The sequence below is a fragment of the Phalacrocorax carbo genome, chromosome 3 (genome assembly GCF_963921805.1).
Source record: "Phalacrocorax carbo chromosome 3, bPhaCar2.1, whole genome shotgun sequence".
NCBI classification, from domain to species: domain Eukaryota; kingdom Metazoa; phylum Chordata; class Aves; order Suliformes; family Phalacrocoracidae; genus Phalacrocorax; species Phalacrocorax carbo.
The window spans coordinates 214,880-240,790 of NC_087515.1; the positions used below are offsets into that span (position 1 = coordinate 214,880).

Here is a 25,911-nt window from a genome sequence, read left to right on the forward strand (position 1 = left end):
ACAGTCAGTGCACACATAGCCGGACTGGAGAGGGAGTTGCTGCAGAGTGGTAGAGCCTACAGCTCCAAGGACCTGCCCTGCTAAGCACTGTCTCATCAGCCTTACAGCCTACACCTGGGCAAATACACACTGCTGCAAATACAATTAACTCCAGTCACTTGACAGGTCCCTTGGCTGTCCCCCACCAGCTGTGTTCTGATGCAGAAAGGGCACTCCCACAAGCACTGTCCTGTTCACCCCCCAAGGGGCTTTTGCCCACACAGAAACACCAGGTGAAAAAGTTGTTTTGCACAATCCGTATCAACACAGCTGTGCTGGCAAAGGCAAATAAAGATATTCCTTACTTAAAACGGCTTAAGAGTTACATTTTAGGAAATAAGCAAATAAAAACAAACGAGGGCTGTGTAGCTTGGAAGGATAAAACGACAAAGGAATCAAGCTTATGGAGAAAAGTACACCTTCTGCTTTTTTATATCTATCAAGTCAGACCCATGTGACTTAAAATAAACTTTTACCACAATATTTACAAGGAAATATTTAAGAAGAGGAACTGGAAAGACATACATCATAACCCCATCTTTTGGGCCCCAGGAACCCCTATTCCAGTCAGAAAAGGGATACAGATGCCCAGACTGAGAACTTTATTAAGCCTGGCTAAAGGACTGTTTACAGCGTGTACTGCTGTCCGGCCCGCAGGCCGAAGCTGGGTTAGCACCGCACTGCGAACACGCACGAAGCTTCTCCTTCCAAGTCTGGATGACCTAGTTACACAGAAGGGAAGAGCAGCAGGAGGGAGACTGGCTGGACGGAGCAACTAGTCCCCAGCCCGGCGGGCTGCGGGGTCCCCAGAGGCGGGTCGCCCGCTGGCGCGCGTCCCCCGGCAACTGCTGTGGCAGACGGGCCCGGCCCAGCCTTCCCTTGGCCGCAGCCACCGGAGGAGGCGGCGGCGGCGGCAGCCCAGCCGGGGAAGGGGGCAAGGAAGAGAGCACCGGCTGCAACCCGGCTTCTCACCTGCGTCCCGGCGGGGCAGACAGCGACGCCTCCAGCACCCCACGGCACCAGCAGCCAACGGGGCTCAGCCCGCGCCCGGCACCGTGCGGCCCCGGCCTGCTCCGCGGCCCTCGTTTCCCCCGGCCCGCCCTCTCGGCAGCGTGTTTTCGTGGGGGCTGTTTCAAGCGGCCGCCGCAGGCCCGGCCCCACGGGGCCCCTCCGCTCAGCCCCAGCCCCAACCCGCGCGCGGCGCTCCCCCCAACAGCGCCGCCCCGCCCGCGGCCCGCCCGCACACGCACGCCGCCCGCCTCGCCCGCCGCGCCGCGACCCCGCGGCCGCCCGCGCCTCGCCCGCTGCCTACCTCGCACCGGCAGCGCGGGCCGGAGCCGACCCCGGCCGGCCGGGCCGTGCCCAGGCGCGGGGAGGGGCCGCGGCTTTGTGCCCGCCGCGCCGCTGGGCTTGGGCCGCGCCTCCCCTCAGCCCGGAGCCGGCTCCCCCGTGGGGCCAGGCGCCTGCGCCATGCGCCTGCCTCCCGCCCCTCGCGGCCGCCGGGCGCGGGGCGCCCTGCACCGCCGGCCAGGCTGCGAGATCCCCGCTCGGGCCGCGGGGGACCGGGGGGCGGTGCTGCGCGGGGCGGCAGCGGCAGCGGCAGCGGGCGCTTCCCGGAGCCGCTTGCCCCTCCGCCGTCCCGCCCTCCGGCCACCGCTCTCTCCCGGCCGGTAACGGCGTCAAGGACAGCCCGGGGACGGAGAGCCGGGGCGAGCTCCAGAGGCGCTCCCGGAGCCCGGTCGCGGCCGCGCCCCGGCAGCTCTCCCACCGGCCGGGCTTACCGCCGGCCAAGGGGCCGGGCGTTGCGCTCCGCGGCGCGGTCCCGCCCGCTTCACCCCGAGCCGGGGCGCTGGCAGCCTGCGGGGGCCGTGCCAGCTCCCGCTCCCGTCCTGCCCCGTTACCTTCTCGGCGGGAAGGCGCGTCCTTCTCATACACCCTATTTGGCCAGCTGTAAGCTTCGTCCGAGATACTTTTTTCACTGACTTCAGCTAACGAACCGGAGAAAATAAATCACAGCATCGGTGCCGTCAGGATGTCCACGTTTCATGGTACATTCCAGGATCCTAACACTCTGAGTTTCATAAGTTTATTAAATTTACTTCAGTGCGAGTTATTTCAATAACAAAGCAATGAGAACAAGATTTTCCTTCCAGCCTGGCAGCTGCTTTCTCCGTAAATAGAGCACCCATTAAAAATGCTAGCAACCACACTGAAGACAGCAGCTGACACGTCAAGCGTGATTAGGAACATATTCGAACACAGTGGTGGAAAAATCGACTTAAAGGGGGTATCGCAATTCCAAAATTCAGACCATTAAAATGAAAGGTGGATGCCTACCTAGCTTTGAGGAAGCAGGACAAAGCAATGCTGTCTTATTTACAAGGTGGTGACATTTACATTAATCCATGGCTGCTGTGAAAGTTGCCATTAATCTTCAGACATAGGAGATTTGGTTGGCTCATGGATGTAACCACTTAATGCATCTGAGCAGCCTCTGTGGCTGCAGTTTTCACGTGATCTATAGCTGTCTTTTGACAGAGAGGTGTGAAACTTCTGGCATGAGCTGGAGGCAGCTGAAGTAATCCTGCTTGCCAGTTGTGAAAGCAGTGGTGAGTCCTGCAAGGTGTCTCAAGGGCCACTTGAAACCTTTCTGCTCCACCTGCCATGCATACCACACAGAACTTTGACGTTAAAAAGCATTTCTCACAAGGGCTACAGTGATTGACTTTTCAGTCCTGCTACCTCTGGAAGCTGCTGGCGTTTATTCAGGTAGCCTAGCAGAAGGTCCTAAAGTCCAATTTGCAGTGCCTGGCTTGGCACAGCTGTCAGAGCCCTTGGCTACCCTTTTACAGAGAGGGGGGAGACACCGCTGCCACCCAAAAGCATTTGGGAGCAGTTCAGTAAGGCGCCTGCCAGCCACAGAGGAAAATGAGAGCAAACAAGAGGCAGTAAATGAGAGGCAGGTTAGGACACAGCCAGCCCTGCCAAACTGGAGCAGAACTGAGCTCTAAGGACTGCAGGAAGTTTACTGGGAAAGACTTTGCCACATACAGCCTTTCAAGTACCTGAGATATTGGGTCGAGTTCCATGGCTTCCGTTTCTTACTTATCCCTGATTGAGACCCCCCCTCAATCCAGCTGTGAGCATTGGCTCAGCATGATTTTCTATACATACAGTAAGCCTGCAGAAAAGCAGATTTTTTTCTAAGCCCTGAATGGCTGGGCTCTATTTGTCATCATATAGGTGTAGGGCAGAGACCGATGTGCACGGAGGCGGCTTTAAACATTGGTGGTCGGCCCTAGAGGACTTGACTAGTCTGGACAAGAAATGGTACTGAGCCTTCTGCATCACTGCATTATACTCCCAGTGAGGTGAGGGAAGCTTTCCCATGTAATTTGATTTTGACTGGGCATGGACAGTATGGACTTTATCTCTAAAAATTAACACACCTGTTTCTTATTTCCATTGCAAGTACAGAGGAAAACAGCGTTACTGGGATCTCCAGTGTCTCGAGTAGATACTGAGGGGCTAGGAACCAGACTTGCTTATCTGTTGTCACATGCTGGCAACCACAGCAAGGAACAGCAACTATTAATTCCTTTAGCTAGTTTCTCTTGTGGTAGCCAAGATTTCCGTGTCAAGAGACTTTCCTCTTCCACTGCCTCCTATCCTAGAAGCCTGCCACATCACAAGTGATCTCTGCAGGAGGGAGAAACAAAACTGCAGTGCTTTTTTACAGGAAAGGCAGATGAGTCACTGGGATCTATCTCCTGCATGCTGAACATGTTGCTGCTGCTCCAGAGAAAGACTTGTGCGGTCTCCCAGCTGTGGAGGTGCATCCACCCATGTCCTCTAGAGCCTGGTCATGTTCACTGATGACTTCAGAGTGATTTTTTCTCACCTTAAAACATGATGTGTATTTCAGTTTACAGCACGTGACAGTGATTGCTTCAGTACATTCTAAATCTTATTCCTTGGCAGTATTGTGCATATTCCACTATGGGCTGTAAGTCACATTTATTGTTCTGATTTGCAAAACAACATTGGCACTCAGCTGTACTTTAGAACAAAAGAGGAGGGAGACAAGAATCAAACTGCATGAAGGAGGTACAGCAAAAACTGCTTAAGAGCAGAACACACCTAGTTGTTTTGCTAAGCTTTCCTAATGACTTTTTCATACAGTGAGAAGAGGGGGACATATATACTTACACACATGGGAAGAAAAAAAACACCCAACAAACCCATAAACCAACAAGCAAACAAAACCCATAGAACTGAGCAACTAGTTTTTCTGAAAGCTGTAGCAAGGCTGGTATTGGGATCCTGAGTTGTCTGGGGTCAGGCATAACCTGCCATGTATGGTGAGGCAGAATCTCTGCTTGTTCCATCTCTTCATTTTCCAGATCCAGAGAATATTCCACCTTCATAAAAATTTTGCTGTCACAGAGTACTTCGTGTGCTGAATTTACTAGTGCCAAGGTAGACAGCTATCCTGACCCTATAAGCCATATACTCCAAAACTTCATGCAGCCAAAACCCACAAGAGAGACACCATGAACCTCAAAAAACTGAGTGGACGGAGAGTGTCAGGAGAAGTCCCAGGCAGCTGGGAGCTCCGGCTCCCCAGGTCTGTGAGGCAGAGCTGGTGCAGACTTGCAGCTGGATCCCAGGCCAGGACAATCCATGCTTGTTCCTTCCTACCTCTGGGGATTGCCCAAAAGCAGCCTTTCCAACATAGCCTTGCTGGTGCCGTTCAGGCCGGCTATCTGTGAGCTTTGCTTGGTCTACTGCTAACCCATGCCTGCCTGGTACATGTGGTGGAGCCATCTTGCTGCCTCTGCCCCTGAAGAAATAATTTCCCCTTTGAGAGAGACCTCCTGGCCATGTTGTGCTGCTCGGTGTGAATGCATCAAACACCTAACACCACTATAGGTGAGGGTGTTCCCTGCAGCTGGGTAGGAAAATGATCCTGGTCCTTTCAGGTTGCCTGAGCTGAGCGATCCTGCCAATATGAGAATAAAATAGACCTGATACTTAAGTCGCTGGGGCCTGAAATTGCTGAGATGAGATGCTGACATCCTGCAAATGAGAAAGGGGTTAATCTTATTGCTGCCTGGAACTGTTTGAATTGTTGGACAGAGCCACTGTTTAAATGAATGGACTAGGCAAAAGGATGTGACTTAATCCCTGAAGGTGGGTTTTGAGAAGGCTGAAGGCAGAACCCTTTGATTTCTGGCTGATGGCTGCCTCTTGCCATTTCCACATGCACAGACACCAAAGTCAGGCAAAGAAATAGCTTCGAAACTGGGACTTAGGCCTTACTTGTCATTTCTCCCTTCTGAGGCAATACAGTAGTTTCCCAGTACCACACTTTGCTTTGCGTCCTCATTACCGTATTCTGAAAAAGTTTTTGTTGTGTAAAACCTTGCCTTGGTACTCAGATGAGCCTAGCAGGTTCACCCATGTCATGTTTGATTGTTACCTGCTTGCTCTCAGTGAAAAGCTTGACAATAATATTGGAGAATGTTTCTTGAAAAAGACAGTCCTGTGGATTAACCTGGTTTTCAAGAGATTTCAGTTCCCTTCCCAGCTCTGCCTGCATGATTCTTAACAAGTAACTCTTTCTAATGGTTATCTCATTAAATGCAGTGCATTAGCATGCATTTATTAAAGTATACAGCATTCTTGTATTTATTGAACTAAAGGCTACATGAACAGGATAAAATTCAGGCTGGACAAATGTTATGAAAAAAGCCCCAGGTCCCTTCACAGAATCCCAGAATCCCAGGTTGGAAGGGACCTCAGGGATCATCTAGTCCAACCTTTCTAGGAAGAGCAGAGTCTAAACAAGATGGCCCAGCACCCTGTCCAGACGGCTCTTGAAGGTGTCCAACGTGGCCAAGTCAACCTCTTCCCTGGGGAGATTATTCCAATGGTGACTGTCCTCACTGTGAAAAATTTCCCTCTGGTGTCCAACCGGACTCTCCCCAAGAGCAACTTGTGTCCATTCCCCCATGTCCTCTCCATGGGACTCTGTAAAAAGGAGTCTCCATCTTCTTTTTAGCTACCCCTTAAGTACTGGTACATGGTGATGAGATCCCCTCTAAGCCTCCTTTTCTCAAGGATGAACAAACCCAGTTCTCCCAGACTATCCTCATATGGCAGCTTCCCAGTCCTTGGATCATCTTGATCATTCTCTGGACCCCTTCCAGCCTGTCCACATCCTTTTTGTATAGAGGGGACCAGAACTGGACACAGTACTCCAAGTGTGGCCTGACCAGCGCTGAGGAGAGCGGGATAATGACTTCTCTCTGCTGGCGATGCTCTTTTTGATGCAACCCAGCACCCTGTTGGCCTTCTTGGCTGCAGCAGCCACTGTTCGCTCATGTTGAGCTTCTCATCCCACCAGGACCCCCAGGTCCCTTTCCATAGAGCTGCTCTCCAGCCAGGTGGATCCCAGTCTGTGCTGCACTCCCAGATTATGTTTTCCCAGGTGCAGGACCTTACACTTGTCCTTGTTGAACTTCATAAGGTTCTTGCTGGCCCACTCTTCCAGCCTATCCAGATCTCCCTGCAGAGCAGCTCTCCCTTCTGGAGTGTCTGCTTCCCCACTCAACTTGGGTCATCCGCAAACTTCATCAGGCTACACTTGATCCCATTATCCAGATCACTTACTTATAAAGATGTTGAATAACATTGGGCCCAATATTGATCCCTGAGGGACTCCACTTGTGACAGGTTGCCACTTGGAAAAGGAGATATTTACCACCACCCTTTGGGTGCAGCCTGTCAGCCAGTTCCCCACCCACTGCACAGACCACTTGTCTAGGCCATAATTCTCCACTTGTGCATCTAGCCAAATCCCCATCCACTTGTGCATCTTCATACATCCTCTCAAAAATGGAAGGAGAAAAACGTATGTCTTCTATTTTCTGTACTCATTGCAGAGCCACTCTTTGTGCTCCTTCAGTTTCTTTTTTTTCCTTCTTTAAGGTTGATAGCAAAGGACTGGAATCAAGTTGTTTTTGATTGTTAGTCACTACATCCATGGAAAGATATTACTGTTTTATTATTTCATGGTGCTGTGCTCTTAAGTTCAACCCTCTCAGCCTTGTCTCATGAAGGGAGATCTGGCCAACAGCTTTTCAACACTCCCCCACATCAGGATGAATTTCCATCATGGGGTTCTGATGAGAGATCCAACAGCAGCTAGTATTCATGCGTCTTCCTGACAGCCAGGAAATGAATAACTGGAAATGCTGCATAACTGCATTTTCAGCTCAGTAGTACTTAATTTTTACCTTCCCCTTCTTTAATTTGAAGTTGGGTTTTTTTTGAAAACAGTATTCAAATAAAATGTATATCTGTTCCGGGATGTGGGAGCAGTTTGACATCCTAGCTCTCAAAGAGCATGTGGACCAGGAGTCCAGGTTTCTCAGAAAGCCCCTGCAAAGTGCAGGCCAAGAGCAACCCGGGGGCACCACACACGTCCTGCCCTCTCTGAGCACCGTGTAAGGAAGATGAGAGGGCTGTGGCATCTGATACCATCTCCTCACCAGCAGCCTCATTAGATCAGGGAGCAAGAAGGGAAGGTGCAATATTGAGCCTCCAGCTGCCAATGAAAGCTCATTCCAGCTGCGTATGTGCCAAAAGCTATTCTTTTCTTTACAGCCTGAGCCAAAGTGACATGAGAGTAGCGACGAGATCTCTGGCCAGGGAGATGATGACTGCCAGACACTAACTGTGAGTAATCCTCAGGAACTTAGGAAGAATCAGAGCCATACGATGGCTCCGATTGCACCACTGAACATGCACCTTTTTTATGTGATGCCCTGTGGGGAGGAGGGAAGAGGTGGTAGGACCTGTATTTGGGTAATTGCTTCCTCACTCCACTTGGATTCTGAATCATGGGTGCTGTCTCAGACCCACCACTGAAGCACTGCAACTCGAGTTGATTCAAGTTTGGACATCAGTTTTAAAGCACTCGAGTACCAGCTACTACCAGTAAACTAGCCTCTGCCTTCATTACGGTGGTTGTGATACACGCTCTCATCATCTTCCAGAAAACACAGGCTGGCATATCCAGTCCTTCTCTCCCAACTGTCTTAACTTGCAGGAAAGTAATCATTATGAGTCATCCTTTTATCTTTGCAAAGCTACTGAAGAAGAAAAAAGGGGAAAAAAACCCCAGTGTTTGTAACCTGGCCATAAAACTGCTAAATGAAGTCAACTGTGCTTCAGATCTCCAGTTACAATGAGAAGTGACAAACACCATGCAAATTTTTGGGAAAACAGGTCACTAGGGAGAACTGTGGTCAACTAATTATTTGTCACTTCAGCATGATGTTTTAACAGCGCACTGTTTAACTAGACCCAACAAAAATATAATTACTAATGTAATTTCTGCTTCTTAATTAAAACTGTTAACACCTGGCCATTGCCTCCCAAGACCTCCACTGCTTCACTATGCCTCTGTGTGTGTGTGTGCATTTTTGCACCCATAGGCAACGCCATTTAAGGTGGCAGCAGGCATTTGCTTTATTATCTCTTGGCAGCCAAACCAGACCGCTACAAACCTGGAGGTAAATCGGGCCCTCCCTTTGCTGGGATAGCAACAAGCCTGCCATTATTCAAGGGGAGGGGAAAAAAAATGCCTGTAGCTATGTTAGAAACTCTTGTCTTTTTTAGTGGAAGTATTAACATTTCTCAATGTGCTTTCAAGTTATAGTCATGTATTTTGCCTTCAGTTTGGAGCTGCTTGTAAAAACAGCTAAGTCACACAAGGCCAATAACCTGAGGTCAAGCAGCTCCAAGCATACCTCCTACAGAAGTGGGCAGAAGCTGGCTGGTCCAGAAGCTGGTGTGCAGCCTTGCAGTTTGAAGGATCCCCTGAGATTGATCTGAGAGTTAAAGCCCTTGCTATTCTCCAGCGGGGATCAAATTTATGTATGTAGAACAAGAAAATCCATTACAGAGATAAAGGATATTGTTCTAAAGTGCCACTAAATGTTGTTACCGTTCCTTAGAAAGGCCAAGCATTATGAAATTAAATTGTAGGAAGCAAGAGGACAAAATAGTACTGAAAATGTAATACACGTGAGTCCAGGTTCATAAGTAGTTATTGCCATAGACCTCCACTGACCCTAGCAGATTGCTACCTACTTATATCCGGTGCTTAATCTTCTGTGTGGGGAGAGCTGCAACAGCCAGGAGCAAGGATAGAGCTGCGACTGAGCCAGGTTCTTGAGATATTTTCAGTTAACATAGACCCATATTCTACAGGCAGCTTGGTTTGAACGGGAGGATCTCAGTAACAGAGTAAGTAGCTTTTGAATAAGAACGCCAAGATCTGGCCTGTTAGATTTAATAGTTTAATCTGCTGTCCAAGTGTATCGCTGCTCTAATCACAGCCACAGCAAAGTCCTTGAGTAGTTGAAGATTAGAGGGACCATTGATAATCCCTGCTGTGCTGCACAGATGCAAGCTATCAAGTGGATTTACACAGGAAATAAGGTACATACAGAAACTCATTATTTTCCAGTTGAGACAAAACTATCCATTAATATCTTACACAGAGCATACTCTGGAAAACTGGAAGCAGATACTGAACATTTTCAGTATCCCAACAGCAAATCCCAACAGGCCTAATGCATATGTGATGAACCGGTTATTAATATTCAACCCAGCAAGCTCTATCACTAAGGATGGGTAGCATTTCTGTTGGTATTTGTAAGTCTATATGCCCTAGATGGCATTGCTCTGCAACATTAGAAAATACACTTGTAAAGTCCAAGCTCTTGCTGCAGTCAGCACAAAAGAATTTTAGGCAGGGCAAATGTTGTTTTAAGTTCACACACACAAAGCAGAGTTCTCTTTTTAATGTTACTTGTTTGAGACATTTCCACTGCAGCTGATACATTAATTATGCCACTTTTTTTTTTTCCCCATTAATTCTTTCAAGGCTCACTTGTAAATCTTCTTGTGCAGTAAGCAACTGCTCTGGTTTGAAGTGGTTTCATTGCACCTGCTCTCTCCAGGCTGTGGTATTTAATTGTTTTTGTTTATTCTATGCTCCTCTCCTCTAGCGATTTGCTTGGCACTGTGAAGAAGGCTCACACCAATTACAGAGTGCCATTTGTTCCTGACAGTCAGAGGTTGAAGATGAGCCTCCTTCTCTCTGAATTCTAGCTACAGCCCACTTAAAGCAGCTGGAGGGGAAGCCGGCAGATGCTCAGCTGTGCTAAGAGGGCTAACTACCATTGCAGCAGGGAGGAAAAATATACACAAAATCAACATACCTGCAGTTTGTCCCAAGTCCTGTGTCTGCATACTTCCTTTTCAAGAGGCACAGCCGTATGTTTCCTCTGCTTCAGGAGCTTTCTAGAAAGCACAATGTGCTGGGAGTACCTGTGTTCATCCACCTCCCAGCGCCAAGGATTAGGAGTTGCACTTTCAAGGAGCTGTGCAGCCCACCAGCAACCTGAAGGCTGCCTCATAAAGGATTTTGGCACCAAAAGCCCTAGCCATTAAGCACTCGGTTCTCCAGGGTGTGGTTAAAATGCCTCGGCACCCCATGCAAGGGTGGGGAGAAGCCTCACTAGCCAGCCCACTGAGCTGGGAGATGCCTGCAGCTGAACCCCCAGGGCTGTGACAGAGTTGTATGGAAATGCCTCAGCTTTTCTGGGATGCATAACCTCAGGATGGACAGGCGGCTCTGTCCATGGCTCTTCACAACTGAACGGGCATTGCACTTTGTTTGGGATGCCAGGCAGTGGGGGCAGGATGTCCTGCTCTGCAAGCACACGTGCTTTCGGTTGCCTGTGTCCTGGGAGGCTGCAAGTACCAACAGGCTAAAAAACATTTTGGGTGGAGGCTTGTCTCCAAGCTCTACCTCATTCACTAGATTACCAGAAGGAAAGGCAAGTGCTTGAATTCCTCAGGCATGAGACAGAAGTCCCGGTTCCCCAGGTGCTGCGGTCCACAGCGCAGATGTGGACAGCCGTGCAGTGGTACCACCAGCTGCACTGTGGCAGGTAAAGGCAGGCTTAGGGAGCAGGGCATGGTGTCAGATTTTCCTTGGCTTTAAGAATTACATTTTGGAAGGAAAAAATTAGCCTGATGCTCTGGTACAGGTTAGGGTATGTATTGTGGATGTACATATAGTACAATTTGCCCTGTGGTATAAAGGGAACAAAAGGTCACAAACCTGCATCTCTGGGGTTTTTTGGTTCATTTGTGTGTTTGGTTTTTTTTTGTTGTTTTGTGTTTTTTTTTTTTAATATTATTCAAAAGATTAAATCAAAGAAGGAAATAAATTTCCCACAGCAGCAGAGACATTAATTAATTAGTCCTCTTGCAAACATGATTTTGGGATGACTGAAGACTTCAGAGTTATCAATCAGAGGACACTAGTCTGGGAACACAGGCAGATGCAGTTTTGTTCAAGCAGAAAAGGATGTAATAAACAGGTCAAAATCAATTGGGCAGAAGCTGGAGGGAGATTGTTACCTGCAACTTACAGAGAAAAGATCTCTCATCTCTGGAAGTGGTAATTCAAAGCAAATAGCTTTGGGGGTGAAAAAGACACAAGTTGGGCCTCCATAAAGCAAGTGAGAAGCGACCTCCAAATAGAAAATAAATAGGATTTGTGCCCTAGTTTTGCATCTGTATGATGGATAAAGATGGCCAGGTGGGAGAGGAGGGTTAGTTTTCTTTTCACCACTTTGTACTTCTGCTCTGCTGTTTCATTTTTTTGTTCTGCACTAAAAATTCACATCTTTGCTTAGGCAGGGTTTGCAATGGCTGAAGAATAACTGCAGAGATGACACAGCAGGTTTCTAAAAAAGCAAAAGTGAATACATGAATATGAAATACATATTATTCGATAACTCCTCCAGCAGAAACAATGATGGCTTGCGTTAACACACTGATTTTCCTAACTTTAATGAAAGTGGCTAGAAATTCAATCACTCCCCTGACCTCTGAAAACCAATTTCTAACTTTCCAGGCTGTAAGTTACACAAAATTTTTCTAAAGTGAAGTAATCTGTGATTACTACGACTGAATCAAAAAAGATGCATATTTGGAATATCACCCTGGCAGGGGGTAGGGAGTAAGAGTATCTTCAGAGTCCAACAGCCAACTGGAACGGCTCCAAATTGTGACGAAAAGCAAGATTATCTTTGCAGCAGAAAACCAGTCATGGGGAAGTCTCTACAGAGATGCAGCATCCGTATGGATTCCAACATACCTTTTGGGATGCCAGCAGACAGAGTTGGAAAGCAAACAATCGAACCAATGGAAAATATTTTCAAGACAACTGCTGGGCTTGCACTGATGAAAGACATTTTCTGCATTAACATCAAAGGCTGCACCTCATCTCTGTATTCATGGACAGAGACATGGGATCAGCATGTGTGCCTTTTCTGCACCGCATGACTCTTCTGCACCTGGAAATTAGCTGCAGATATGTAAATAAATAACCTCTTCTGCCTAAGATATACCACTGCTTCTGGTGTACACAGTGGGTACTTCAGAAGAAAGATATCATTTTGGCAGCGGCTGTTACAAAGACATAAGCAAAGGTATTTTAGGTGAGGTAGCCAGTCCCAATATGTGCTTTTTCATTCAAGGATCTCAAGCCCTTCTTTTAGAGGAAGTATAATGGGAAGGGAGGCCAGCTGAAGTGTCCCAACTTTCTCATGCGATGAGGCAGAAGCAAGGAGAGTCCTGTCACCAAGGCAGGCTCAAATTTAGTAGGGAAACCACAGTATCTGCTCAGCTGGTGCAGTGCATAAAAGCAGCACAAGTATTTTACTAGTCTAGAAGTACGTCTTCTAACAAGCTCTTTCCACCAGTTTTCTGCAGCTTTCTGCAATGGAAGCTGGCTGCATCAGAACCGTTTTAGTAGAACCGCCTCATTATTATTCCAAGCATTACTGAAAATATTACTCCAGGAATAACTTGGGAGGGAGGACTGGATCTCATAACCATGGCTGTCAATGGCTGAACTCTCACAGGCACAGAATCCTTCCAGCTGGGAGAGTGACAATCAACCCCCACTACCATATGTCTGGAAGAGAGTAATTTCAGTGCAGTAATTTCAGATCTGTATTGTTGTAACAGAGCAGAATTTTGACTCATTATAAAATAGCAAATAAAATTTCCTCAGCGTTTGTTTCTGTATGGACTCTTGACATGTACAGGTCACACAAGCTGGCCGACTTCTACATGAACTACTGTGGTGAACGCACCTTTACAGCAAATGCACATCAAGTGGCAGAGGAAATACAAAGTATAAAACCTCTCTTTTCTTCTTCCTTCATTCCCTAAATTCAATGCTGAGGTCAAACAAATGGCACAAAGTATTCTTAGAATTATGCCAGAAATAAATAAATCGTTGGGATTGTGACCCACAGGGGTGCTCTACTCCTACATCCAAGCACACCCTGAAGTGTTAAGTTAGTACAAAGAGAGGATATTTTTATTGATAAACATTATATTGTCTTAGTGTAGATGTCTGACACATTATTAAATCAAATGACAAAACATTCTAATAAAACTTTTTGATATTCCATAGACAATAGTGCTGTGAATTTTGTTTATACTATAACACATTAAAAACACAGAAATACAGGTTTCTAATTTCATAGGTTACCAGCAAACAGAGAAAAATGCATGCTTTAATTTCTGTTAAATTTGTAACTTACACAGGCAAGTGGAACAGCTATGCATAGAAGACTATTCTACAACACGTTGTAAAACAAACATACAGAAAGACCGACCTTATAATACTTGTACAAGTACGACAAAACCATTGTAAATAATTTCAAAAGGTAACAAATGTTTTGTCTGTGGCTCCACCATTTTAACACTTCTAAGCTGACTTAATAAAAAGCTACTTTGAGTAGAATCATATTACTAGAAACCACTGATTATTTTGTTTTCTGGCTGGCTGTAAATGTAAATGAACATACATTATATGTGCATTTGCACTCAGTTCAACCTACATTTTCTTCCTTATGGTTAGAAGCATCACAGAATCTTCCCACTCAGTGAAAAGGAACCCAGACGGTGTCATTTGATCCCAAATCAAAAGGTACTCGTATCAGTCACTTTTATTGCTATGCTTCCTGCAGCTTTGATGCTGTGACTGCACCATAAAGTAGAAAACTCATCACGCACACAGTTCAAAGAAATCCGCATGGTTTCATCAGGGTCTGTTTTAGAACAAGCCATAGTAGGGATTGCATTCAGCAGTCTAAGAGTTTAGTAATGGTACAAAACCAAGTTTTCCGTAATAGCTCCACGAAATTGTCAGATCTTAAATAGCGTAACTGCTGGGCCACGAGGTGACTTGACCACACCAAGCCACCCCCCAATCGCTGGCACTGGGGCTCTCCCTGCATGCCTTGGTGGTGCAAAGCTGACTACAGGGTGCAGACCTAGACTGGCTCTGACATTGCTTATTAGGTCAGGGACAGTGCCATGTAAATACAGCGGTTTGGGCTTGGCTTTGCAAAAGGCTGGAAGGAGCTAAAAGAGCCCCCCATGTGCAAAGAAACCAGCTGCCCTTGCACCAGCTGACTTGTTCTCTTACAGGTACATACCTGCAAACTCACCCCAACCGCAGGGGCACTGGTGGGCAAAGCCCTTGCAAGAAAAAGAAAACGAAGGGAAGTTTCTCAAGAGACCCTGTGCCCAACAACACCCGTTGCCCTTCAGTGGCGAGCAGGGGCCCAGCACTTCTGAGAATTCAGCCATGTTTCTTTGTGCATAAATGGGAGCTATCAAAAGTGCTGAGCTAATGAAAGCCTGGTCCAAAAAAATGCTAGATAAGCCAGGGGAGGAGGAGGATGAGGAGGTGTGGGGGAGGGCAGGGGACCCTGAAACTTGTGCAACATACCTGAGGATTAACGGGTCAATCTGCTAACCGTTTTGTTCTAGTGAAATCCTGATTTACCAGTGTATGAATCTGCATTGCCACGCTTGTGCCGGGGTTGCAGGCAGAAGTGAACTTCACCCTGCGGGGCTGCTCGCCACACACCCATGTCTGTGACCAGATGAACCACAGACTGAAAAGAAGCACCAGTCCTGCCCTCCTGCATGTCCCCGTTGGCTGAAGCTCTGACAGATGCGCTAGCAACAGGAACACCTGAACCATTGCCAAACTGTACCAAGGGATTTCAGATTGCACGGTACTTTGGCAGACAGCAAAAAAAAAAAAACCCCAAATCCCCCAAACTCGAACAAACATCTTCCTAGTCTGGTTTCAGTGTTGAAAACAAGCATTCCATCTGAGGAGGAACATAATCTATCATTCCTTCAGTCATCTCTTACAAATACTGCCTGCATTAAGGACCTAGTAACAATTCTCAGCTTTACAGGAACAGACAGTGAAGTCAAACTATTAGTCGGGGGAACATTAAGTAGAGTTTGTCCCTAAATCTTCAATGCATGGCAAAGTTCACTGCCTACCAGCTCATCTCTCAGCTATGCAGATTGCTACTAGCATGCTTTTGCTATCATTTACATAACAGATAAAACACATACTTGCGAAGCTAGGATAAGAACCAAGTCAGAGACACTGTCTTTGGCATATCTCTCCCTCTCTCTCCCCCTCTCCCTGATAAAGGGATGCAGTATGTCTCACCAGGAAGAAATACCTTTCGTCAGAAGGGCAAGAGCTGTAAAGATCAAATAGTATTCAGGCAAACCTCCACATAAATGCAGCCCCTGCAAAACTTGCCAGTATCCTAATTACGCAATAACCAGCTTTTTGCAATGCCCTATTACCCTTGTTTGCACTTGCTCTCCACAGGTGCTGCATAATTACAGAACCATGCCTTGTGCCCTTTGCTTCTGTCATCCATTTAAAAAAAAATCCTTAAGAACAAAGTCATTCCACAAACATCTTGCTTTGGCTTCTTTCAAGAACTTGTAGTTCAAGTTCTGTGCTTGCCCGTTTGACCTAAGCATTGTGCAATTTCACAAAACAATTCTGAGATACAGAGATGTATGTTACCGTCAGGTTTTGACCCACCAGTGACAATTACTGAAAGAAAAGGATTGTTTCTGAGCATCTAGAATGAATGACTCAGCTGAGCTCTGTGCTTGACAGAATGTGGAAGCTCACTTTATGCAAATCTTGAACATTATGCAAACATTTATGAAAGACTGATGCAATACTTTATGCAATCAGCCTTTATCTTCCAATTTTTTCTTTTCTCATCTGAAAAACCCTCAAGTCTTTAAGAGCTGATGAAATACAGACTTCCAGATTTCTTCCCCCCAATACACTGTCTGTAAAATGACTCCATCATTGCTCTTATATTTCCCAACAACAAGCCCTACTGTGATTCACACCGATAGCAATGATGTGATACATTCTTCTACAATGGAGATCTACTGACCTACCTGAAACCAAAACAACGCGGTGGGAATAGGGAAGTACTGCATTTGCAAGTGGTGGAACCATTTTTACTGCAGGATTTCAAAGTGGAGATCCTTGCCTACTGTAAATGTAAAATTGTCATAAAGCTGGGACAATAAATGTCAGCTTCACCCAAGCATTTGCTAGCACATGCCATCTGTTTTAAAGAGAGATTTTCACATTTAACCAGAGCCATTTAGTGTTAAAGGGAGCTGGGGAAAACTAGACAGAAGAAGATTACTTCCTTACTAAAAGAAGATTACTAAAGATAATTTTAAAAAAATCTACTCATTGGTATCTTATGAAATGTGAACTCTAATTATTGCAAGTGGTACCTCGTGACAGTGATGTTACAAACATTAGAGCACAACCAGTATTTTCTATTTATATATTTCTACCCTTACGGATCAAGAGGTGAGCATTGCAGAAGCATCTTTGGGTGTCTCAGCGTTCCTCAGCATCTCTACTAGTGTAAGTTAGAAGAAGCATCCACAAAGGTCTCGCCACTTTTTGTGGCCACTCAAAAGGATAATATGATGCTTTTAATGGCTTAGTCTGCTTGGTCCGTGATTCAGGAAAACCTGCGCTTAGCTTCAGGTGGGTACTGAAATTAGGTCCCTAAATCTTCTGCCGGCACAGGGTTTTCTTGAACCAGAGGCTCAGCTCTTAGTGTTTGATAAATAAATAAATAAGATGTATAAATACTTCAGTGCAGAATTTCCTGACCTCCTCAATGTCTTGCGCATGCTCTTTTTTCTTTTTCAAAGCTGTCTTTGAAAAACATAGAAAATGCAACTGGAATTTCAAATGACTAACCATAATTACAAATAGAAATATTATTAAATGTACAAAGATACGCTGTTTAAGCTTTCGACCTGCTATATTGTAGATCTGCAACTGCCATGCACCACTCACCATACCTTGTTGATACAACATGGAAACAAATAAAAACTAGTAACCATCTCTTGCATTTATAAATAGATGTGTGTAAGACTATCTTAAATACCGATACACTTAGCATCTTGGCAGTTGCCATTATAGAGCTTTATTCCTATGCAGATGGCAGCTGGTTACTACAGAGCTTTATTTTAACAGCAGTGGACATACTAGGTAAAGTGTGTGTGTATATATATGCTGCTTGAATATAAATCTACATTCATACATTTTTAAAAAGTAATCCCAAAAATCTGCCAATGAACTTATGACTGAGTCCCTCAGTAAAAGTAGTATCGTATAGTATAGTCTAGCTTCCTAAACTGTGAAAGGCCCAGGTCAGATGTATAATCACTTAATCAGATCAATTATGTTCATTGCATAATGTCTTTGCATAACCGGAACTGAGCAGGGTTGCATCCATTTCATTCATTTTGAGGCCACTTAAGATACAAAGTATCCTCTTACGTGCAAATTTCCCATTTGAAGGGTCTTTGAAAAGACATCCTATGAAAAGTCTTCCCAGGTACTGTGTAACAACTGGCTATTCCAATGGTTTGGGGCATTTTAAAGGCAGACAGTAGGCCTACACTGTTTTGGAGTCAGGTTGTTTTTGAGATTGGTGTGCCAAGCAAAGACCTCCTTGCATTTTCTCCCATAAATTTACTGGATCAAATCTACATCCTATCTCTGCTAGCCCAGCACATGAATTCTGTGTTGAGGACGTGGGTCAGCCTTCAAAGCCAGAGGGTTTCAGCTTATGAGATAGAAAGTGGAAGCAAAATCCTGAATCCTTGCAACACAAGGAGCAAGATAAAATCCTAAGGAAACAATCAGGTGGCTGTTGGGTGTACAGGGATGTCTGCTTTTCAAAAAGATTTCACGGCATGTCCCAACATTTATACAGGGTCTGCATATCTCATCTCTATCAGAAGTCCTCCTATACTTACATATAAGTAAGGCTTATTCTGGCCTCCCAATGGGAACATTTTGCTGCAGTTGCTCCCACTCTTAGACTGCACGTGCTGCTTTTGTTGGGCACTTAAATGAACCCTGCTGATGCCAAAGATCTGGATTCACTGAACCAATTTTCTCAGCAAAACACTTAAGCACGTGCTTAGCTTTCAATACACAGACCTCTGCATGACAAGGCATGTGCTTCGTGTTGAACAAGGGCTCTGGTACCTTCCGGACTTGCAACTTAGGAGCCTGCCTGAGCACAGTCTGCCCAAGGATGCCAGGACTTGAATCAGGCCAGGGAAGAGGTGCAATTGCTCTCATCCCCTTGCGCTGGGGTGGGTATTACCCAGGAATGGCAGGCAGCATGCACCCCCCCCCCCCCCCTCGGGAGCAGCACTTTGGGCGGCCCTGAGACCCTGTGAGAGCTGAGCTCAGAAGTATGTCCCAGCTGCACGGTGCCGGCTGAGGGCAGCATGGTCTGCGGCTGCCGGGACAGCCTCTCCCACAGCGCGCTGCTGGACAGTGGGCACAGCTATGCCACCTGGGATGAGAGCTGCCTGAGGCCCAGCCTTCTCAGGAACCAGAGGCTGCCCAGAACAGAGACATATCCCAGAGGACATGAAAGACACTGGTGCTCCTGCCACCCCATGGTTATTTCCCTTTTAAAACTTTGAAACTCCAACACTCAGTAAATGACAGTGATCGTATGGTAGCCATGCACCTGTGCACAGATGGTATCGCTTTTTGTCAGGAATTATTTCAGCAGGTCTCCTTCAGAGATGTGGTGGTTTGCTATCCAGGGGACTGCTTTCCTGAAATGACCCCACTAGTTGTATGTAAATCTCACTGCACAAGTGCAGAGGTCTTTATTTTTCATGCCTAATGGCAGAGTTACATATCCCTATGATTACTAAAACTTGCTTTTGCTACAGGCCTCTTCACTCCACAAAACGTTTCTGCAGGTAACTCCTTCCACAACCAAATGTTTGTGTCTATGTTCACGAAGTGAACAGAGACCTTGTTTCCTCAACTACTCCAGCACCTATCAGCCAGGAGACAACACTGACCAGAATTAGTAAGACTTGGTCCTAAGGGAAATCTGTGTTTCTATCACAATAAAGAAGCAAGTATCTTTCCAATCTAGCAGGCAGTAACCAGTAGCCAAGGTGTGGTGTGTACTAGCAGCCCCCTCCTTTCATTACTGCATGAGATAGACAAAATGTCCAGCAACAGCAACTACTCCTCTGGGAGTCCAAACTCCTTGCTTCACTTGTCAGGCATGCTGATGGAAAACCTCAGAGGCAAATGCTCAACGTTTGAGCAGATCTGTAATCAAGTACAACAGCCCTCATAGGTTCAGGCATGCAATGTTTTGTTTTCCCTCAACTAGCAATAAAAAGGTTATGTTAAATTGTTGCTGTAAAATTATCATGTTGACTTTTAGCACCATTCAAATCCTACCTGGCAGATGAAGATTACACTGACAAGATTTCTGTCAGGTTGTTTTAGTGTAGAAGGTTTAAAACTTGTTCTGCAAGGCTATTAGAAAAAGTAAAATAAAATAAAAAACTACCTACAGTATATCATGATAAAGTAATTTTAACTATATAAATACTTTACAAAATCTGCTGCTTTAAATAAATTGTGCTTTTTTAGAAGTTTTCCTGAAATTAGATGCTTCTGCCCAAACTTGGATAACTTGGCCTAGATCTTGGGCTGTTTCAGGGCGGTGAACAACAAATTTCACAGCCAAATTATATCCCCTGGTGCACAATGAAACAAATTGCCATTTACTCCGCCACTGCTTTCCTGTGAATAAAGAAAACTTTTCCAAAAGGCATGGATTTGTCCACACTTGAGATTGATTCTGAAGATTCAGCCAAACAAGTCAGAGCAGTTTGGGTGGGAGTAGATGCGTTTATGAAATACGCTTCAGATTTGAGGCCACTAAGTGCTAACAGAATATCCATGTAAATTCCCTTAAAGGTGCCTAGTTGTATTAAGTTATTCATTTATCTATTTGGATAAGAAAATAAAAGGTTCATTCATCTTTAAAAAACAAAGTGCAACAGTCCTTTTCAGGACTTACTGCTGCAAACATGTACACTGACCCTACAAAACAATCATTGAGGTTTTGCCGTTGATTTCAATAGAAGTCAACTTCCACTCAAGTCAGTGAATACTGAAAACTCTCTTCGACTTTAAGCCTTGCATTATACTTGGTACACCCATTCAGCATACTCAAACTCTGTAGCTCCTTAAATTTGAAGTGAAGTGGCTGAAGTCTTCCAAATATTCAAACTTCTGCTGCTTTCCTTAAAAGCATGGCTTTAAACTGATTCAGTTAAAGTTGTACAAACCTAATATGGACATTCTTACCAGGCTTTAAGTCTATTTTAGACTAACTTACAGTGGCTACTGATCAAATGAAAATTCATGAATACAGGGCATATTTAAGTCTAGCTAAGCATGGTCCACTGAGATTGATTTTTAAAGTATATATTTAAATAAGTTTAAAGCTCCAGTGGTGCAACTTGGAAATAAATAAACCTTACACCGTTGCATCTCTGTGAGCTTTATCTGAAAGGATTAGGGCTTCCAAAAAATCCTGATATAAGAAACATTTGTCAATCAGCAGAAAGGTATGGTTTTCTAAAAAGTATATTCAATCTACATTTTATCTTACAAGTATTAATATGGTTATTTGGAAAAGGCATATAAAAATTCCTGCTCTGACAGCAGGATATTAAATATTACCCTCAGGCTGCTCCACCTACACTGAATGTTGTTTTTCTAAAAATAGATTGCTGTTCTACCTGATTTGGTTTGTCAAGAAAAAAGCCAGTCACGCATCTATCTGAATGTTAAGAATGAGCATTTGTTTTCGCAAGCACTAATGTCACAAATCCAAAACATGCTAACCAATTGATTTCAATGTCCTCAGCTGAGCACACAAAGCTGAAAACAAGGCAGGCAAGTGGGATCACAGGAAAAACCCCAAATTATACCAGTGAAAATCTCTCATGCACCCATTTTAGGCTGGTGTTCCTATAGCAGAAATAATCTACCAAAAAGTGCAGTACATTTTAAAAAAAAAAAAAAAAAAGGGGAAAAAAAAAAGAAAAAGAAAAAAAGGCAAGGATGAAATTCACCTTTGGTAGGGACAAAAGCAATTTTTCCAGCATGTCTTAACACCTCCTCGTATCGTATCATATCTTATCGTTCTGCCTCTGAACCGCTGTCAAAGGAAGGCCATCCACACGTCGAGCACAGTTGAAACTAGCAAGGGATCACATATTTAAATCAGGTCAAAGTCAGAGCCACAGCGAAGGGCTCTCCGCTGAGGAAAGGGCTCTTTAATCTCCATTTGAAATACTCATTATGAATCACCTGAAACAGCTAGGAATGGAAAGAAAAACAGTCAACTGGTCCAAAGTCCAGAGAAACCTCAGACATGAAGGTGACCCTTGCTTTCAGAAGAATAAAAATGCAAATGAATCACAGCCACACTCAAAAACCCCAACCCAACCTGTCTTCACCCCTGGTTTCCCCTAGCCCCCCAAACCCTGGGCCTCTCCACAGCCCCTTTGTGCCTCAGCTCCCTCCTTCCCTGCACCCAGTCACCCCCAAACACCCATGGCCCCAGTCCCACCACACCACGGCCCCGTCCCACCCCACACCTTCAGGGGCTCTGTCAGCCCAGTTGCCTGTGCAGGGCAGGGGCAGCTGCCCTCGATGGGCTCCTGTGGCCCCGCATGCCAACGAAGGCCCGCAGCTTGGGCAGCAACAGGCACTGCAGAGCTGCTCGCTGGGAAGCCGAAGCTGGGTGCTGGCTGTCCCCCCATGCATAGGCAGCAGGTTCCAGAATCTAATATCGAGAGAAGAGAACCTCTCAGACTCAGTTCTCTGCTTGGCTCAATAGCGTAAAGCTGTTAATATGCACTGCATTTGAATGTAACTGTCTATCTGAGTTTTGTCATACAGGAAGGATGCTAAACACTGGTCAAGTTTTTTGCTTTGGGGACTTTTTGACAGGCTTAGATTATGCTAACAAACTTGAGAGACACTCTCTTTTGGAGATAAAAATAAGAACGCACATTCATTTGGTCTATCCTGTTCCAAACCAGGTCTGCACTGGTTGATTTGGTTGCAAATTGTAAGCACGCATCACTGAAACTGTCAATATAGGAAGTGCTTATCAATTCATATATGGCACAAATAATGGCAGTTCAATGTTCCTTTTGCTTCTGCTTAGAATAAACAACTTGCAGAACATTCTTGCACAACACACAAGTGTCAAAACAAGGTATTTCAGGTTTTACACACAATGCAAAGCTATGATATACTACAGTATTTAATGCACACCAATAGGAAAAGTTTCTAAAAAATACTCATGCAGTTTTTGTGCCACGGGTTAGGTAATGGCTATTTCGTAGAAATAGATCCAACTGGCTCCATTGGAGCAGCAGTATAAATATTCAAAATAGAAGTAATAATAGGCCCTGATGTGAAACTTCTCTCTTTTTTTTTTTTTTTTAAAAAACTTTTTCTTTCCCCTTCCCCAAATCTGTCCCTTCTGTCAGCAAGGAAACACTCTGCTTAGGAACAACTGCATCTTGCTACAAGAGCATAGCTGTGTGTTTGTGGGGTGGATTTTAGTGAAATGTACCACATTGTTGCTAACATTGTTTGATTTAAGGAAGTATTTAGGCATTTTAGTGGTTATTATTAATCTTCTCTACAACAACAAAAATAAGAAACAACAGCAACAAAAAAATCCAGCAGGGAGGTCCAGTGGGCTTCCTAATGCAAGAGGACTTCCAGCGGGCGTAGCTTCGAGAAGGCTCCTAAAACAACAGGCTGCATAGCTTGGCAAGTAGCAACACAATTGTTTTCCAGAATGAAAAACGATGACGCAGGCATGTCATTGACTCTCTCTGCTGCCTGTCCCTGGACCCTTCCTTCTTCTTGCCAGGGATCCACAAGCACACTTTGTTCACCAAGGCCAGCGGTACACAGCTTTTTCCACTGGATTTCTTTGACATACACAGTGCAACAGCTGCCAGTGCCTCCACACATTTAGAGTAACAAAAAGAGAAAATCAGGTGCTGAACTGAATGGAAACCACAAGGTGTAAATATTTTGATCTACAACATTTTGTCCAATGAAAATTGAACTGAAAAAATCACTTCCAAAAGTGCAAATGAAATAAAAATTGGCTTTCTGTCTGTGAATAGGGCTCCCTTTTTTTTTTTTTTTTGTTTGTTTGTTTTAAGTTGGAGTGGCTTTTTTCCCCCCTGTTATAGTTTAGGGTTTGGTGTTTTGGTTTTTCTTTTTTTTTTTTACGTAGTGTTTGCTGTGCCATTACTACCAATATTTGCCACTGTTTGTACCATAGACAAAAACATTCACCTAGCTGGTAGTATCTTAATACATTTTGTAGTAGAACATATACAAGAAAGAGGAAAAACATACCAAATGAATCAGAAGTGATCAGTGCTTAAAGTAAATACAAGAGCCAGCACTGGCAAGAATCCACAGTATCAATACATACAAATGAAGCTGTGATGGTCTTTCTCATGGGGTGGAATCTGCCTGCATATTAATACAGAATTATACAAAATCTAGCAGGGATATTGGAACAACGAATAGCTAAACTTTCACAATAACTTAAGATCTGTGAGCGAGTCTGCGTTGAAGATATTCCACATTTTAAGAAGTGCCATCTCTCTCTGTGTCTTCCTCCCTCCCAAAGGAGGGATGATGAATCCACATGATCTGTTATCAGGTAAGTTCAACTGCTTAAGAAGACAAATATCTGGCCAGGCCCAGTGTATTCTTTAAAGAGTGGCAAATTATGACTTCAGTAACTATGTCTGTGCAAAATATGCCTCTTTCCTTTTAAAGAAACCAGTGTCTGTAACTCATTTAGAAAAGTTCTGACACATACTTATATCCTTCTCAGAACAAATAAGAGCTATTGAATCCCCCCAGAAACAAGAAATCTGATGAAGCAGAGAAAGTTCTGACCTTCCTTTTCCACGTGCAGATCCTTAAAAACCAGAACACCTCCTTGGTAGCCCTCCTGGGCTGGCAGTCAAACTATTGCTTGGAAATTCCATAAACACCCTAGTAATACAACTCCAACATTAGCAGTAGAACAGTAGCAGTGTTTACCCCTTGAATCCACGTTTACCTTGCGTTCCTCATCACACCTGTACAAGGTTCATTATTTATGGTAAAAAGTCACTGTCTGTTGCCTTGACAATCTTCTTTTAATATGCAGTAAATTCACTCATGTGCCGAGTACCTTGAATTGTATTCCCATATTACACTGCCCTGTGACCTTTGGATCATTACAGGAGACCCAGGTCTCAGAAGGAGAAGCTGCAAGAGAGGATGTTGATCTCTGGCAATTAAAAAAACAAAAACAAAAACCAAACCCCAAACAAGGAACAAAGCAAAACAAACACCACCCCCCAAACCCCACCAGAACAAAACCAAACCAAAATAAACAAACAAAAAAATCAACAAAAAAAAGCCAAACAACAAAAAATCCCATGATTGTCCTTGAAAATCAGCCCCTGTATGATGTACCCTCTTCTGCATTGTTGCAATAGTCTTAAGTCATAAATTAGATTAGTCTTCCATCAAATAACTTAAAAAAAGGAGGAATTGTAGCAGACCAGTTTTGCCTGGCTTGACGCCAGTTAGCAGCCAGTTCATCTAGAGTCCCAGTCACACTGTTCAAAAACTGAGCTAGGAAATCACAAGAATGTTGAAAAAAATAATCTTCACATCAATGCAGGATTTTTCCAGGTTGTGGGGGATCAGGGAGAGGGCACACCTAGATGGGGCCACGGGTCCTATGAACAGTGAACAGGATATACGTCACGACTTGGAGGCGCACCGCATTCAGGAGATGCCAGCCGTGGCTTGTATTGCACAGGTAAGAAGGAAGTTCCTCCCGACAGTCTGCCACCTGCATTAGTGATCTCTGCACATTGGCAAGTTCACAAAAGTGAAAACATTGAATTCTGTCATGATGGAGAAACATAGGAAGATGCCGTAAAGGGAAAGGCACACGCACCCTAGCTTCTTATCCAGTTTCCATTTGTTCATGTGGACGCCAAAAACCTACAATAAACACAGAGTAAGCCACCACAGCAGGAACATTTCAAATAAAGAGGTAAATCCCTTTCTCAATTACAGGAGCATGATGACGCCTGTCCCTTTACTGATCATGGTCACCTGGAAGCAATCACAATGCAAGTACTGCAACAAGTGAGCTGAAAACCACAGCTGAAGTAAATCAAAGTAGCCCCCCCCCCCCCCCCCCCCCAACAGTCATTGAAGCCACACTGACTTACATCACCTTGAGTCCTGGTACAAGGGCCTTAAGTTTCCGCAATGAATTTAATTTTGGCAAGAACAATCCCATTTAATTCAATCAGAAACACTTCCAAAGGCCAGATTCCTTTTTCTTCACTCAGAATGCTTCATGTGCCCCTCTGCATCTCAATCTAGAGACACACAGTCTAAGGCTG

General features: G+C 44.9%; 1 protein-coding gene across 6 annotated transcripts in view; it reads right to left on the reverse strand.

The window, feature by feature from the left end:
* LOC104045786 (sodium/potassium/calcium exchanger 3) overlaps window positions 1–25,911 on the reverse strand; it is a 273,214-nt gene that overhangs the window by 79,008 nt on the left and 168,295 nt on the right. For 2 of the 6 annotated variants that reach the window (XM_064445496.1, XM_064445494.1), the window contains exon 1: window positions 1,012–1,231. The exons of 2 other annotated variants lie outside the window; for them this stretch is intronic. Coding sequence is in view for 1 of the 4 variants with exons in the window: in XM_064445500.1 (XP_064301570.1) it covers window positions 25,352–25,501 (150 nt within the window). In the remaining 3 variants the exon portion in view is untranslated. Of the gene's footprint in view, window positions 1–1,011; window positions 1,232–13,175; window positions 25,502–25,911 lie in introns of those variants that run through there. 2 more of the 6 variants (XM_064445498.1, XM_064445500.1) reach the window with 2 other exon arrangements.